Genomic DNA, 16,790 nt, shown 5'->3' with positions numbered 1-16,790 from the left:
ACAGGTGGGGAAGAACTATTGGATTGTTGGAGTACATATTATGAAGTAAAAAAAATACAATATCTCAATAAACTGTTGTCCTGTGTCTTAAGGAGTATGAGATATCACTGTCTGCACTCTATGGAGATGGAGCTCAGAGTGAAGCTGTGGCCATACGCTACAGCACCTGTGAGTCACACATTTTCTGATCCTGAACGTTTGTCAAACTCAGGAGGGGAGAGCCTGAAACCATTTACCTAAGTGACATTAGCAGCAGTGTTCAGCCTAAAAAATAGACAAGTTAAAAGTCATGCATCCATATTATTTGTTTATTTATTAAATTATTTTCGAGACACTGTTAGTTGTTAGAAGCCAGTGTTTTAATGACAGGACATATATGACAGTAATGAGACAACCTAAGATATCCAAGATTAGCACAAAAACACAAATAGAATCACAGAAAGCGTGTTTCTCTCCCGTTAGTCTTTAGGCCCAGTTACCTTTTACTTTTCTGTGGTCAGAAGCCCTTCATGTCAAATTCTGTCTCTATGTACAATATAGCATTACTAATACAAGAACCTGTATGTAAATGAACTTCATTGTGTAATTGATGGCAGTTCTCAAAGTACTAGTCACTTAACTGCAATTGTATATGTGTCCCCGGTATTTTGACTTGCAGATGCTATTGTAATATTTGAAAAGTCCCTGTGCTGATATAAGGAATGTGTTATGAATCGTTGTACTTTAAAATGGACTCATTTTGTCTCCTTCTCTGCCCTTGGTTCACAGGAAGGCATATAATTGTCGTGTACTGGAAACTCGTCTCTGTTACGATGTAGCCAATTTGATGTATCTTAGCACTGAAAGGTAACAATGTTTTAAACAAATATGTGTTTGCGTGTTTGAAGATCTTCAGTAATCCTAATTGCTGATGCGTTAATTTCAGGAAAAAGACAGAACGCAGTAAGAAATTCTTTATTGACCTGAAGACACAGGGGAAGATTACCATGGTCAACCCAAAGCCCTGTGGACACCTGTGCTGTTGTATCGTTAAAGGGTGTGAACAGGTGAGTATAACTTTACCTTAAAACAGTGCATTCTAATACTGGTGTAGCTTATGTCGAAACATAATGTATGAAGTGTGGACTCTGTAGTGAGATCAGTTGAATAGGTATGGGTATGAACTGAATCTTTTTGATCAGGTTAAAAATTCATGGTTTTTCCACTGCTCCTTCATGAAGCTATGGGACTGTGTAACCCCTTAACACACTAAATGGCTTTTACTGGTTAAATGCAACAGTTTCACATTGGTAAATGGTAAATGGCCTGTATTTGTATAGCGCTTTACTAGTCCCTAAGGACCCCAAAGCGCTTGACACATTCAGTCATCCACCCATTCACACAGTAATCCCAGTGTATCCCAGTAAACCATTAAAAAATATCATCACTTTTTTTTTTTTTTTTGTCTTTCATAGGAAGAGGCAGTGAGCTTCTATACCCGTTTGGAGGCAAGCTTAAAAGAACAATGCAGGAAGGAGAGGGAGAAGATCAACTCGAAACCTTTAGGAATGGCTTTTGTCACCTTCGAGGATGAAGGCACAGCTGCAATGTACGTACGCTTACCCTCATGGGAAAATAAATGTATATGTGTCTGCTGCATTGTTTTTGAACTGACAAGCTCTTTGGCTCATTACCCAACGATCTCTGTTCCCAGAATTTTAAAGGACTTCAATGCCTGCAAGTGTCATGGCTGTCAGTGCCGTCGTGAGCCCAGAAGCTCTATATTCAGCGGCAAACTGCATACACAAAAATGGACCATCGCCTATGCCCCTGATCCACAAAATGTTTACTGGTAAGAACACATTTAAGTAACAAGTGCTGCTGCTGTTCGTAACTGTTTATTCATAACGCTCTTAACTGATTAATTTGATTCAGTACCATTACTTACCCATATAAGGCGACGGGATGTGGGGAAGTAATAATAAGGTTTCTGGGTGAAATAGAAGTCACAAAGACAGGGTGGGTGGAAGGGAACTAAAACTGAGGTTTTATTTTATCAGCCGTTCTACTCTAAGAAAATCAGCCAAGGCACATCTGCTACTAAGCAACTGTGGCTTGCTTAGTGGGGTGAGATCTACACAACACCCCCACACAGCAAAACCACAGTAGGGCTGCTTGGGATGTAATGAGTCCATTTTTCAAAAAAAATACTACCTCACTCCAGATGAGCTATTGTTTTTTAAGCTGCAGTATCAGTTTACCAGCCAGCTGTGTCCGTAACTGCAGGTCATCAGACTGTGTCAGTCTAACCGCTGTATAACCTTTATCCCACAGGGATCATCTGTCACTGGGAGGATTGAAGTGGTGGCTCCGCTGCTTGTTAATCAACAGTATCCTCTTCATCCTCCTCTTCTTTCTCACCACTCCTGCCATTATCATCTCCACCATGGACAAGTTCAATGTTACCAAACCAGTGGAGTACTTAAATGTGAGCGTCCCAAAATTTGAATGCTTGATTAAATTTTAAGTTATAAGCATATTCATGTTTTTCTCTTAGCATTTGAGTTCAAGGCATAACAAGTCTGCATCCTAATACAGAAGCACATGAATTCACCTGTTTAGTTACATAAACATATCCTCGTCTGTCTGATCTGTTCCTCAGAATCCAATCATCACCCAGTTCTTCCCCACCCTCCTCCTGTGGTCTTTCTCTGCCTTACTTCCTACTGTCGTCTACTACTCTGCCTTCTTCGAAAGGCACTGGACCCGGTACGGTTTAAATTCTCTGCGGTCAACAGTATTTGAGTTATGTAGTCTTTATTTTAAGTTTAAAGTGATTTGGTGTATTGCATAAATTAATGTGTTCACCTTTTTATTTGGTTGTATAGGTCAGGAGAAAACAGGACTACGATGCATAAATGCTACACTTTCTTGATCTTTATGGTCCTGTTGTTGCCCTCTCTTGGACTCACCAGGTAAAGTATGTTTTTATTTTGCGCTGCCCAGCAGTACAAGCATCTGAAATATTTCAGATAATTAATTTCATTTCCTGTTTCTTTGCAGTTTGGATGTTTTCTTCCGGTGGCTTTTTGACAAAAGTTTCTTGCAGGAAGCTAAAATAAGATTTGAGTGAGTAGTGTACGGCACAGTGCTATGCTATTATATATAGAGCAGTATGTGATTTGAATGTATTTAATATTTATATCAGTCCTTTAGGAATACCAAAAACATCTTGAATTAATCTGTAATGAAACTGAATCCTGCAATAATTTTCAAAGCTCATTTTAGTATTTTTGATGATTGCTTCTTTTTTCTTTGCTTTTTAGGTGTGTTTTCCTTCCTGACAATGGAGCCTTCTTTGTAAACTATGTCATAGCATCTGCATTCATCGGTAATGCCATGGACTTGCTGAGGATTCCTGGTTTACTGATGTACATGATCCGCCTCTGTCTGGCTCGCTCTGCAGCTGACAGAAAGAATGTCAAAAGGGTTAGTGAGACCATATGATGGGAATAAGGGCACAGAAGGGTAGATGCACTATGTGCAGTGCTCTTAATGTGAAAAGATATTTACATAAATGTCTTGGGCTTTTGGAGTATTGCTGACATGAGATACTTGACTAGTTAGAAAAATTTTCTCTGACAATTTTCATATTGGATCAAATGTTTGAGTAATATTTTAAATCGCCTGGTGTGATTGCGGTTGTTTCACTGCCACTTTTATGTTTGTACTGTGTGCTGAAATACAATGGTGAAAACTATGTAATCCAACCTTTTTATAACAACTGTCGATTATTACTCAAAGGAAAAAAAAAAAAAGCCACATTTGGTAGTTAAAATGTTTGTTTTAAGTTGGCTTGTTGTCTCTTTATAGCACCAGGCTTATGAGTTCCAGTTTGGGGCAGCTTATGCCTGGATGATGTGTGTCTTCACTGTGGTTATGACCTACAGCATAACCTGCCCAATCATAGTCCCTTTCGGTGAGTTCTGCTGTTTAATAGCCCTGCTAGCTTGCTCCTGTTTCACTTTAACATGGTTTGCTGATTAAATTACAGCAGGATAAACATGTAGAGGACAGACAGCATGCAGTGATTCAGTTCTTTATACAGTGGCTTATCGGCAGGCCTAATTGGATTAGCTTTACTGATTGGCTTGCCTCTGTTCCCTGTGCAGGGCTGATGTACATGCTGCTAAAACACCTAGCAGACAGATACAACATGTATTATGCGTATCTGCCATCTAAATTGGACAAGAAGATCCATTCTGGAGCTGTAAACCAAGTGGTGGCTGCTCCTATCCTCTGCCTGTTTTGGCTTCTCTTCTTCTCCACTGTTCGCTCGGGTAGGAAGACGACTCCACCTAGAGGCCACTCTGGTCCTTTACACATGTCTGGTGTTATTTATGAAAGACAGATCCCAGTGCAATAAATGTCTCTCCCGGTTCTTTCCTCCAGGGTTTTCAGCCGCAACATCCATGTTTACATTTGTGGTTTTGATCATCACAATCATCATTTGCCTCTGTCACGTCATCTTTGGGTATTTTAAATATTTCAGCGCTCACAACTACAAGGTTGGTAGATGGTCACTTTTTATAGCGTATTGCTGTTTAGAATCATGCTGATTAGCCTTTCTAGTGTTTTACTCTAGTCTCATGCTCAACTACTTTCAATGTGTGTTTTCTCTGTCAGATTGAAACAGAGGCTGTGGACGGATCGGAAAATGGAGACTCGGCGTGTCCTTCTGCTGTCAACAAGGCAGCGGTATGTATTCAGTGGTTTATCAATGTCAGCATGAACCTCAGAGCATCCTGTTAAAAAGCAGGATGCTCTGCCAAAGCCTTTAGTAGCTGAAGTCAAAAACAAAGGACAAAGATGGGTAACATATAGTTTTAATGCACAATTGTGCTTTTTCAGTGCATGTGGAGCAATGTTAGTTTACAGATGAATTATGGATGGGGTGAGATTGTGAAGAACTTCACTACAGCAGGCTGTACAACCAAAATTATCTAACTTGCTTGATTTTGAAATTGATACTGTAGCTATATCTGTTAGGAGGCTGAAGGGTGGCAGTGGCAGGTGCTAGTATTTTTAATGATGGCAAAACACATCCATATATGAAGACAAGATGCATGCATCAAACAGAATCTGTTAAGAAACCTACCTATCCAAGACCACGATTGCCAAAGAGATATACTCCCGTTGTCCCCTGCATGTCCAAAGACATGCAGTTAGTGGAGATGGGTTCATTGGAAACACTAAATTGCCAATAGTTGTCTGTGTTAGCCCTGCGACAGACTGACATCCTGTCCAGGGTGTACCCTGCCTCTCACCCTATAGTAGCTGGGATGGGCTCCAGCCCCGCCCACAACCCTGACAAGGTTAAACGGAAGAGACAAAGGGAGTATAATCAGCATGCTTCTTGTTTAACAATACATTTCAGTTAAGGATAAATTAGGAAAAACACACACATATGGTAGAACCTGTAGAACCAAGCCTTAAAAAAACAAAAAACCTTGTAGAGAAACATAAAGATGAGTACCAAACTGTAATACTCTTTTATTTCTGACTGTCCCCTACAGCAAATGTACATTGCTGAGGTACTACAAGAGCCAAATTCAGATGAGACTGGTTCTGGCAGCGGTGAGGACGACGGCCAGGGGTCCTCACAAGACGAGGAAATAATCAGTGTTGACAATGGCTTAAATGAAGCCTTTCAGTCTGGTGAGGACAGCCTAATTGATAATGAAGTGCGGCAATGATTGCACCTGGGAATAGAAAGCCAAGTCACTTTAGGAGCCCAGTGAATGAGTGAATTAAATGAGGAACTGAACCAACGGTTCTCCGAAACATCTCATCCTCCTTGGGGGACCTTCCACTAACATAAGCACCCTGCCCTGTCTACTAAGAATTAAACGGACTGTCGCACAAAGACTCTCACATTTCCTTTACTGGGCCTCGCCAGGCCGCATCCTATGTGTACCTACTGGAGAAGGAATCTACTCTGGCATCGAAAGGGTAGCAACATCTTCGTGCTCCTGACGCAACTGAGGCACACCCCAGTCGCTTTCTCTGGACCAATGGAAAGAAGACATTAATCATTGCCTTGTCTTGTAAGGGGAGTTACCTTGGTATTGCACCCGAATGACAGGACCAGTACGCTCCACTTTCACTAAGGTACTGCAGTATGGCATGCAGCTTCAAAAACGTGGAGAGATTTCTCCCATAATTGCTAACTGCACTAGATGTTTTCAGAAAATAAGAAGATTAGGAGAGATGAGCGCATGAGATGATGGGAGCAGCCTTTATGCCAGATAGTGCTATCAGTCCAGATGAGATGGTCTCACATGATTCTTCCAGTTCCATAGAAGCCTTGAAAAACTGGGGAAAAAATGCTACTTAACACTCCAGGAAGCTTTGACACTGTACAGCTATTAAAAAAAATCTCTGGATTTGTAAAATAGCCTTTTTTTCGACATGTATTTATTGGTAGGCATGGAGTTTTTAACGCTGTCATGCTTTACACACCCTTTAAGCTGTGGAAGAAGATAATTCATGTCTCAGCACACTACACTGATAATGATCTTAGTTTCTGGGTCTGAACCTTTTGTTGGGACTGCAGTTGGAATGCTGCTACTAATGCTGCCTCCAAATAAAAAGGGGGGAAACCTTTGCACGGTTGCTGCAGAAGGACCAGAGCTGAGAGCCTGTGGCAGGTCTAGCTATGAGGAAGGAGAGAAAGGCCTTTTTGGTTCCCCCTTCCCCGGGTCAGTTTTAGATGATGCTGACTGTGCTTCTGTACGCGTTGTTCTCGTTTCCTTTTTGTTTACGTTTTCCTGTAAGTTGCTTGAAATTAAGATTTAGTTCAGGTGGCTGCCATTTTTCTTCTTTTGTCCTGTCAGGCCCTCTTTAATGTCAATGTTTATGTAGACACTTTATCATGCCGATAGCTTATTTTAAGTTTCTGTAGTCAATGAGGAGAGATTAGGGGTGTAGACTGTTCTTTTTTTTTTTTTTTTTTTTTTTTTCTTCGATAACACTAAATAATGGGCAAGATTTAACTATAACAGTTACAGATTTATTTTTTTTTGTGTCGTACTTGTCTTTAATAGGAAAGAGGGGATTGTGAAGGAATCGAGTTTGACCCAGAAGTGTCTGTGAGCATATAGACATGCTCTAAAAGACCACATTTGATCAAGAAACGCAGCAACTCTAATCAGAATACTTTAACAACATTGCAACACTACGAGCTACCCTATGAAATATTTAAAAAATGAAGAACATTTATGATAAAAGGCAAAGCACAACTGCTGTCTGTTGACTTAATGATATGGGATCATATTAAAACACGTTTTGTACCAGCTTTTGGAACCATAGACAAAATAAATGTGCGCTAACTGATCTTCCACTTGTATGACTGATGGAGAAGGGCACATCTTGGTGTATTTGTACCACGTATAGGTTCATCATCATGGTACTAACAAGACAATTGTATGACACCGCTGATTCCTGTGCTCTTTGCATCACGATTAGGTGATTTCGTTTGGTTTTTGTTTGTTTGTTTTTTAAATATACCTCTGAGCTGGCTTGAACTGTCTGAATGTGTCAGCACAGGTAACACATCTTTTCCAGTAACTCTAATCTCAGTTCAACTAACATTTCCATGTCTCCACTAAGCACTGGATGTAGTTAAATATATCGTATTTGGTGAGATAAAGGTAGGATACGAGTGGTTCTGTATTTAAGCAACTTTAATGGGACGGTTCTCTCACTAAGCCAGATGTTTTATACTGTATTCAACCTTACTGCTGTCCAGCCCAGTGCTCTTGTATTTAATTTGCTTATAGATCTACGTTTGTTAGTCTCATGGTTTCAGTGATTTCTGTAATGATGGATTTTTCTTTTGTACTATCTTTGTAAGATCTGTATAAACTTAATGCAAATAATGGGGTTGTAATTTTTTTTTAAACAGCAGATCTCTAACGGAGGTTGTGGGCTTGTTTGTCTCTGCATCTCAAAAAGTGCACAGTCACAATGTTTTGTTTGTTCTGTTTGTGCTTTGCCTTTTTTAGGTTTAGATCATTCTAGATATTGAGAGTAACAATGGCATATCTCAACATTCGACTTACTCGTTTATCATTCTTTCCATTGGTCTGTCTGTACAGACATATTCTGTACTTCCCCTGAGTTCATTCAACAATAAATGTGTTTAATCAGCTTAGTTGATGATAAGAGTTTCTGTTCAATCGTCCAGTGGTAGAGGAATTTAAAGTAATATCTTTCTGATATTATAATTTTATTTTATTCAGTTGCACATGAAAGCTGAATTTGTGTTCAGTTCTATACAATCGGGGTTTTGCTGTTGCAGGTTTATTTGGTCAATTAGCAGCAGCTTCATTAGTTATACCTCACTGGTACTGGGTTGGACCCCCTTTTGCCTTCAGAATTGCTTTAATTCTTCGTAGCACAGATTCGGCAAGGTGCTGGAAACATTACTCAAAGGTTTTGGTCCGTGTTGACGTGATAGTGCTGTTTAAATGGATTAGTTGGTACCAGAGTGTGCCCAAAAAAATACACCACCACCACCTCTGAGCCTTTGATATGAGACGGGATGGGTCCATGCATTCACGTTGTTTATGCCAAATTCTAACTCTACCATCCAAATGTTTCAGCAGAAATCAAGACTCGCCAGCGGGCAACTTTTTTTTTTCCTTCTTTTATTGTCCAATTTTGGTGAGCCTGTGCAAACTGTAGCCTCAGTTTCCTGTTCTTAGCCGACAGAAGTGATGCCCACTTTGGTCTTGTGCTTGCTGTAACGTGTGGTTATTTTAGCTGCTACTGCTTTCCTGTCAGCTCGAAGCAGCCTGGTCATTCTCCTTTTGAGCTCAGACATCAACAAAACATTTTCATTTAGAGAACTGCTGCTCACTTCTCGTTTTCTGACCATTTTCTGTAAACCCCAGAGATGGTTATTCAGCCATTTCTGAAACACTTTCTGTCTCAATCTGTTTCTCACTTTTGAACTGTATGGCAGGCCAATACAGAAAATAACATATTAATTAAATGTGTAGTGAATTAATTTAAATTGAAAATGAATAAATATTTAAATAATTAAACATCTGTTCATTTCATTTATAAGAATTATTTCCAATTTCAATGAATAAATGAAATTTAATTCTTTAATTTGTATGTAATTTAATTTATTTTGGCACTTGTGGCCCTCTATACATTTTTCTTGTGTTTTACTCTCTTTTGATAGCGTGTTTTAATTGTTGCACAGTGCTTTATTTTAATAGCAATTGACATAAAACTTACAAACTTTACTTACGTACTAAACTATATTAGTGGTATGCAAAAAGGAGTGTATCGACTTCTTATGTAACCTGTCCTGCCAGTGACCTACACTCCCTCTTCTTCCATCAGGAGCCTCGCGTTGTGAAGGAATTCGTCTTTAACACACTCACTGTGCTCTTTATAGTGTCCACTTAGTGTGGTCTGGGAGTACTTTGTTGAGATTGAGATTTTACTCCAAACTGAAAACGGGTGGTGAACAATTGCGCAATCGAAGCCCTAAAAGATGCAATTAACGCCTTTGTTGTCCTACAGTGTAGGATGGGCGCGTAAAACCTCTCCAGAAAATACCTTTTAACCCACCCTGTCAAAACCGGCCTGGGTTATGTTTAACTGGGGCACAGAGGAATGGAGTTTTGCTTCCACTCAGGTTGCAGTTCTCGCTGTCGGACACTTGGTGCTGCTGCTTGGGAAGCCGCTGTGTAGCAAACGAGGGGGGCGGCCACGGCGGTGCGACGTGGAAAGGCAGAACAGCATTCTGGTGTTGTCTGATGGTAGAGATTAAACTCCAGCGACCCAATGAGAACGCACACCGTCCCGGATCTCAGTAGGAGCTAACGCTGAAATGAAAGCAAAGGGGCGAACCGGGTAAATACTTGTTAGGAAGAAGTCGTCGCCATGGACGGAGGGCTGATTATTACATTTATATCTGTGGCGATGTTTGTAGGCTCCTTTCTCCTCGGATTCATCCCACTGTTGTTCAGACCGTCTGAGGTAAGTGATTTCCCACAGTCTTTGTTTATAGCGGACTGTCTGGATCTACTTCATCTTGTCTTATTTGTCGTGCCTTCATAATGTGCAAGGCTGTTGTTTTGGAAACTTGCTGAACAACTAGAACTTGTGAGGGGAATCTCAGTCATCTGCTGAAATCACGTGTCTTAACCCTAGAAAAGCCTGCAGTTCGTTTCCATCCTGGGGGCAGGTCTGCTGTGTGGGACAGCGCTGGCCATCACCATCCCAGAGGGAGTGGGTTTGCTGGAAGACTCGTGGAAAGGTGAGCAGGAAAGCTCAAACATGCACATGACAACGAAGCAGAATGGTTGCTGTGCAAGCTTTGTGTTTATGTGGGTGTGCTAACCCACCAAATTTGCATGTGTTTGATTGTAGCCTCCAGATGATTGATGAGGCAGGTGGGAGATGAAAAAGCTGCTCTCTGTAAAAACAACAAAAACAAGCTCATCAAAAGCTCTTTCTGTTCTTCATCTTCCGTCTCCAGCGTCATCCTCTGATGTGTCATCCGGTCTAAATTCCAGTAAAGAAAATGGGACCGTGGCAGAGAGAGGCCCACCTCGGTTCCTCATTGGGGTGGCTTTGACGCTCGGGTTCACCTTCATGTTTGTCGTCGATCAGATAGGAAGCTACCTTTCCACACGCGGCAAGTTATCAGAACTCTCACGCCAGCTTTACATTGCAGAGTGTTGCCTCCACAGATTTGTTAACCACCTCAGCGTGTGCGATGTCTAATTTCAGACCAGACGACTTGTTTGTCCAACAGCGTCCACTTCACAGCCACGTTGGGCCTGGTTATTCACGCTGCAGGTACGTGACACAGCCAAACCTCTCCTCTGCATATTTCTTCTCTTGCTTTTGCTTGAGACGCACTGTTTCACTGGCTTCGAGGTCACAGGGGTGGAAAGTTTATAAGGAAACGTTCCTTATGCCCCCGTGTGACTCAGCATGTGATTCTGCAGCACAGCCTGCAGGATCTAACTTTACAGTTATTTAAACGGGGACAACCAAGCTTGACAGCAGTCACAAATCAAACAACAATCATCCATGATGCAGATCTTAAAGACCGGAGACCTATACAAATCCACATAAAAGAAGTAGCTGTACCATAGAGTAATAATCTCTTTGTTTGCTTTTAGCTGATGGATTTGCTCTGGGTGCTGCTGTGGCTACAGGTCAAGTGACAGTACAAGTTGTAGTGTTTTTTGCTGTGATTCTGCACAAGGTGAGAGAACGGCTCATTGAAATGAACAGATGTCTGGGTGACGAGCACGATGCCATTGACCGTCTTTCCCGTCTCCTGTTTAGGCGCCCGCCGCTTTTGGCTTGGTCTCCTTTCTGATGCACGGAGGCCTCGAGAAGAAGTTCATTCAGGGACACTTACTGGCCTTTTCAGCTGCAGCGCCTATAGTTGCTATTGCCACTTACTTCATATTATATGCAGTAAGAAAGCACAATCTGACTGTCGTGTCTGCTTGAAAGGAGATGCATTAAATCCCAGTGACTAGACGGTTGCTGGGTCTGAGTTATTTAACTTGATGTGTGCTGTGTCTGCAGTCTGGAAGCTCATCTGAGAATCAGCTCAGTGCAACGGGAGTGGGAATGCTCTTCTCAGCGGGGACGTTTCTCTATGTGGCCACGGTGCATGTTCTCCCTGAGATCAGCAGCAGCAGGACTGATGAGCTGCCCTTGGACTCCGAGCAGCAGTCTGGAGCCGAAGCCCACCAGCAGACACACTTGGGGCTCCTGGAGAGCCTCACCCTCATCATCGGTGTGGGGCTTCCGATGTTGCTGGCCCTCGGACTGCACGATGACTAAAAGAAAACATGAGGGCAATTTATTTTAAAAGGGGGTGAAAGGAAAACTCTGAGCACCTGTACTGTATGCCACAATGATCAGAGGACAAAATAGGCTTTGACAGAGTCTACCTTGGTCCTCTTATTTCAGTGTAACTTGGATTTGTGTCAGGCTATTGTTTGGGTGTCAAAAAGCTTTCCGGGAGGTGATAAAGAATCGGGTAACTAATAGTTTCATAGCTGAATTGAGTTTCCATTCAGAGGAAGCAGAACCAGTTCTCATTTGTTGCCACGGTCCGCTGAAGGCATGTTGAGGTATTAAATATCCTGAAAGGTGAATAGATTTACAGGAACAACCAAATAATTCGATACTCTCTCACCTAGAAAATAAGGTCTCTAGGGCGTACACTTTATATTATTATATTTTACGGCTAAGAGTTTGAAAATATGGCCGGATTTTCAGATTATAAATGTGCAATAATACAAACTACAAAGTTTTTTTTATAATGTTGTTTGTCTGAGTTGGTTTATGGTGGGGATCGTGTTGAGTGAGAGGCAGCCTGGACAGGTTACCGTCTGTCTGCTATCACAGAGGCGCGGGCCAACTGTTCGCACTCACAGCTGCAGCTAACGCTAATTTAGAATCATCTCTCTGACTGAGCATTCATGCTTGTGCAGTGTGGAATAAGGCTGGGACAAAACCAGGGACACGCGGAGAACATCCAAACACAGAAAAGGGGCAAAGGTTTGAACCTCTCAATGTGAAGTGATAATAACTGCAGCCAAATGAGAAGACCAACCGGTAAACTGGTCCAGCAACTCTCATGTTAGGTGATACGTTAGACGGAGACGGGTTCCTGGCAGCAGGTGAGGTACGTATCAAGAACTATCAAGCAGATTCTGGAGGTTACAGATGTTTTATTGACTCACTGCCAGTTAGAGCAATTTTTACCTTTACTTTCCTTCTTTCAGCTCCTTTAGTGTGTGCAACATGTGAAATATTGAAACACGTGAAATGTCTTCTGGTTTTATAATGGCTTATTTATTTACTTTATACTTGATTCTTTTTTGTTTTCGTCACACAACGCTGTACATTGCTGCATCGACTGACCTAAAGCTTGTTTACTTATGTTTAACGTGTGGAGCAGAATTCCCCTTTTAACAGCTACACTAAATATCTTGAGATTGAATTTTAATTTCATAGTTTTTGTATTGTAAACCAAAGTTAAGATATTTTACACTTAAATTTGTCCTTTATTCATTAAGCTCTAAACACAGTTCATGTATGAACCCATATGAAAACACATGCACAGGTTAGAGACCAATTAGGTTTGCATAAATGTAACCCATCTGCTCTACAAACCTTTGGAAGTGACCACAGAAGACATGACAAAGGAGTATTAGCCAAAAGGAAGGTTTTTGGGTTTATAAATGACAGGCCACCAAATACCCTGATTCAACCGAGGACTTGGATTTTAACTACTTTAAAAAAAACTTTGTCTTCAAGAATGCCTTAAATCACTGTCTGTGGTTGATGCTGTCTAGTGTTGCTTATTAAATTTTTGTTTGTCTGATAAATATTGATGACTCCTGTTTCCTCCTACTGGTGGAAAATTCCACTCTGACCCTCGGTGGAAGCTTGCCATTGGTGGAACACCACTAGAATAAAATCCAGTGTTTTTATGAACTCCCTGATCAGGGCTCATTTGCTGGAGTTTTTTTTTTTTTTTAAGTTGAACACCATGCCATGAGAATAAAGATTTCTTTACTATTGCCTGAAAAGAGAGTTCCTTGGAGTTCTTTGATGATTTGTCCTACATGTGACCCCAATTTGAATACAGGAAGTGCTCCCGTTTACAGTTCATGTAATTATTAAAAATGTGGCACACATGATCACGCTGCTAATGGTGAAATCAAACATCTGTTATGGCCTAGCATTAAAGTGATACAGCGTTGTTCTGTTTGAATCTTGCACGTAATAAAAATCTTCAAGTGGTATAAAGATTTTATAACACACAGTAGTCAGACTAACAGGAAAACAGGCAACACCGTGGTCTAGCAAACATTAACTCTTGCCTCGTGTCCTCATAGCTCATTCAGAGCATTGCAGTAGGACTGCACTTTGATTCCTTTCCAACCTCTGCAGACTATCCCCTCCCCTCTTATTTGCAGTCTACTAACAGCTAAACGCTCTAGCCATCAATCTTTAAGTGCCAGATGGTTATATTTGTTGTCACTAGTTGAATGTGGGTTGCATATAATGTGTTGCTACACAATCAATCTCATCTCAGGCTTAAGAACTAGCCAGGGGTCAAATATAAATGAATACACTGCTGTGAAGTACTGAACACAAATGGTTGAGGAAACAATGGTGCCTGTAAAGTTTACCCTGACAGGAGGTCACTCAGAGGTCTTGCTGATCTAAGCAGTTAACCTCAACTAAATAAAATGAAATGAAACCGTTTGGAAGTCTTTGAAACTGTAACCCAGCTACTGCACTCTATCAAATAAAAAGTTGACTTTTTGGATTATTAAAATCACCAAATGTTCATGTGTCTGTCATTACAATGGCCAAAAATGATTTTTAAGAACAGCTCTGATATGATGTTCAAGGGCCCTTGCATCTCGGGGACCATTTATAATGAATTTAAATTCATTTACATTCAAAGTGCAGAGAACAGTGATGTCTCAGTATTTCTGCAAGTCTCTGGAGCTATTATTTGACTGCAGATCCTTTTCTAAGCAGCTCTGGGTGAGTGTACAGGTGCAAAACAGAGTCTGAATAGAGTTCACAGATTCATGCGGTTTAAAGACGCAGTCAGCTGAGCCTCAAGCGCCATCTGATCAAAGGTCCGGCTGTGCGTCTGCTGCCTCACTCTCTCCCTCATGTGAAAGGAGGCCCGAGCCAGCCTCTGTGCCTCCTCCTGTATCTGCTCTCGCTGCCTTCTCAGCTGCTCCCTCTTCTGCTCCTTTGTGGAAATGCGGCTCTCTCTGACTCTCCTCGCCGCCTCCTCCTCTCTCTGTAGTTCCTCTCTGAGCCTCTGGTGGCAGAGCTGCCTGTGTTTGTTGTTCTGCCGGGTTTTCTGAGCTCTGCGTCTGTGCTGCGCTGAGGCGTGCAGGGCGGCTCTCTCCATGCGTCTCTGGCTCAGCTGGACCAGGATCTGCTTGTGTGTGAGCTGCTGGACGCTCTGCAGCTCGGCCCTCAGCTGCACTCTTTGACTCATCTCCTCCTCCCGGGCAGCCCGCTCCCGAAGCTCTTCGAGTCGTGCCTCTACAGACTTGGCACGCCTTTGGCAGGAGCGCTGCAACTTCTTCTCCAGTGTGCTCCTCCTCTGCGCCTCCTCTTCCTCCCCCTGCAGCTCAACCTGGTGTTTCAGCAAGATGTGTCTCAGCAGCTCTTTATGGTTTTCCTCCTGCAGCCTCTTCCGCTCCTCCTTCTCCTTCAGCATCTTGCTCCTCAGGACCTTCTCCTCCTTCTCCGCTGCCACCTGTCTCTCCCTCTCTCGCTCCCTCTTCCCCGCCTCCTCCTTCTCGGTCAGCAGCTTCTCCTGGTAGCGTTTGCGCTCTTCCGCCTCCTCCTGTGTACTCTCCATCTTTGCCCTGCGGTACACTTCCACCTCCTCTTTTAGCCTTCTCCATCGGTCTTCTTGCAGCAGCACCTCCTGCTTAAGCTGTTCTGCTTTCTCTTTTTCTCGATGCTCCCTCAGCCTCCTGCGGGCCTCCAGCTCCTCGTTCCAGCGTTTCATACTCCGTTTCAGCTTCTTCCTCCTCTTTTTTTCTGCCTGAACTTGCTGGGCCTCCTCCTGCCTGCGGGCCTCCTGTCGCTCCCATTCCTCCTGCTGGTTGAGCTTCAAACGAGCCTGTTCCTCCTCATGCTTCACCAGCATCAGAGCAGCTATCTTCTGGTCTCTCTCCGATACTGTGACACACATCTGCTTTTGGATGCTCTTGGTGAGCCTCTTCAGCTTCTTCTCGGTAGCTGGGGAGTGTATGAGGTCTCCCAGGTTGAAGCTGCACAATGTGCTCCTCTCTGGATCCCTTTTACTAGGAGCAGAGCAGGAGGACCTGCTAACAGCCTTCTCTTCAGAGCAGAGATCTGCATAGGGCATTTCTGTTGAGCGCTCTTCCAGTCTGGTGTCAGGCAACACCTCCAAGCCCGAGGCTTTACTGCTGCATGGCCGCCTGTCCCCGGCCGCCTGGATAATCCTCCGCCGTTCCTGGCCGCACTTTTGTAAAGTCTTCAGCCTCTCCTTTTCATAAGATTCATGCATGACTCTCATTGTCTCAGACGGCGTGTCCTGTTGCTCAGCAATGAAGTCGTTTAGAGATTTAATTAAAAGCTGAACCGGTTTTACACCCAGCCGAGCGCAAGACTCAAGCGAGCGAGAGTTCGTTAAGACGTGTCGGTTGCTCTCTGCTCCGGGAGAGTCGAAGTTGTTCAGGTCCAACTTAAGCACAGGGGAGCTGCACCTCAGCTCCTCCATCCTAAAACTAAAAAGCTAAATTAATGGATGCCAGATACGGAGGTCCTGAGGCTCACAGGTGCTACACCGAGCAGCGCTTCCGCACGGTCTGCAGCACAGAGAGGTCAGCAGGGGATTAGCTACTTCCTCGCGGACAAATAACAGTCGGTATTTCATTAACCGTCTTTACCTCAACTGTGAGCAATGACAGGCCGAATAATAAACAAAAAAACCCAACTTTATTTAAGCAGACGGGAACGTGTTAAATAAACGCTTGCAGTCAAGCATGGATTTAAAAAAGGGTCAGTCTGTTGAGGTTTACAGGGATTTATTTATGCACAGCTCACTTAGGATCCCACCAGAGCGTTTCATTCAGGTTTACTTTCCCTGGATCACTGCAACGTCTTGATTTTTTTTTTCTTTTCCAGTCTCACTGTCTGCTTCAGCCAAGCTTTAGCTGCTGCCACAAACTAAAATC

At 42.7% G+C, this 16,790-nt stretch overlaps 3 protein-coding genes across 3 annotated transcripts; 2 read left to right on the top strand and 1 right to left on the bottom strand.

Moving 5' to 3' along the window:
- The first annotated feature begins 689 nt into the window (after positions 1–689).
- LOC147316409 (mechanosensitive cation channel TMEM63B-like) lies at positions 690–8,194 on the top strand. Its single transcript, XM_086259900.1, has 14 exons — positions 690–846; positions 926–1,046; positions 1,455–1,588; positions 1,694–1,831; positions 2,314–2,467; positions 2,642–2,748; positions 2,868–2,954; positions 3,043–3,108; positions 3,306–3,468; positions 3,853–3,958; positions 4,152–4,319; positions 4,432–4,547; positions 4,666–4,737; positions 5,556–8,194. The coding sequence occupies exons 1-14, from the start codon at positions 827–829 to the stop codon at positions 5,733–5,735; spliced, it is 1,632 nt and encodes a 543-aa protein (XP_086116026.1). The 5' UTR covers positions 690–826; the 3' UTR covers positions 5,736–8,194.
- Positions 8,195–9,758: 1,564 nt separating this feature from the next.
- Positions 9,759–14,380, top strand: LOC147316408 (zinc transporter ZIP9-like). The gene is made up of 7 exons (XM_086259899.1): positions 9,759–10,038; positions 10,213–10,318; positions 10,541–10,699; positions 10,795–10,863; positions 11,193–11,278; positions 11,362–11,496; positions 11,611–14,380. Exons 1-7 carry the CDS (start codon positions 9,943–9,945, stop codon positions 11,869–11,871), a joined length of 912 nt encoding a protein of 303 aa, XP_086116025.1. The 5' UTR covers positions 9,759–9,942; the 3' UTR covers positions 11,872–14,380.
- On the bottom strand, positions 11,855–16,419 carry LOC147316407 (uncharacterized). Its single transcript, XM_086259898.1, has one exon. The coding sequence runs from the start codon at positions 16,331–16,333 to the stop codon at positions 14,639–14,641; it is 1,695 nt and encodes a 564-aa protein (XP_086116024.1). The 5' UTR covers positions 16,334–16,419; the 3' UTR covers positions 11,855–14,638.
- Positions 16,420–16,790: the final 371 nt, after the last annotated feature.

Source organism: Aulonocara sp. 'chitande type north' Nkhata Bay, linkage group LG13 (assembly GCF_057382095.1).
Source record: "Aulonocara sp. 'chitande type north' Nkhata Bay isolate Kocher_YH1m ecotype deep benthic linkage group LG13, A_spYH_male_GT1.1, whole genome shotgun sequence".
Classification (NCBI taxonomy): Eukaryota; Metazoa; Chordata; class Actinopteri; order Cichliformes; family Cichlidae; genus Aulonocara; species Aulonocara sp. 'chitande type north' Nkhata Bay.
This window is presented reverse-complemented; position numbering and strand designations above follow the sequence as displayed.

What these genes read in the sequence shown, in the direction of transcription:
- LOC147316409 (XM_086259900.1), top strand. Translation starts at nt 827, where the DNA reads ATGTATCTTAGCACTGAAAG. An exon ending in AACCAGTGGAGTACTTAAAT is followed by an intron (nt 2,468 to 2,641) that starts GTGAGCGTCCCA and finishes TCTGTTCCTCAG; the next exon opens with AATCCAATCATCACCCAGTT. An exon ending in CCCAATCATAGTCCCTTTCG is followed by an intron (nt 3,959 to 4,151) that starts GTGAGTTCTGCT and finishes TTCCCTGTGCAG; the next exon opens with GGCTGATGTACATGCTGCTA.
- LOC147316408 (XM_086259899.1), top strand. Translation starts at nt 9,943, where the DNA reads ATGGACGGAGGGCTGATTATTACATTTATATCTGTGGCGATGTTTGTA. An exon ending in TGTTGTTCAGACCGTCTGAG is followed by an intron (nt 10,039 to 10,212) that starts GTAAGTGATTTC and finishes TCTTAACCCTAG; the next exon opens with AAAAGCCTGCAGTTCGTTTC. An exon ending in CCTGGTTATTCACGCTGCAG is followed by an intron (nt 10,864 to 11,192) that starts GTACGTGACACA and finishes GTTTGCTTTTAG; the next exon opens with CTGATGGATTTGCTCTGGGT.
- LOC147316407 (XM_086259898.1), bottom strand. Translation starts at nt 16,333, where the DNA reads ATGGAGGAGCTGAGGTGCAGCTCCCCTGTGCTTAAGTTGGACCTGAAC.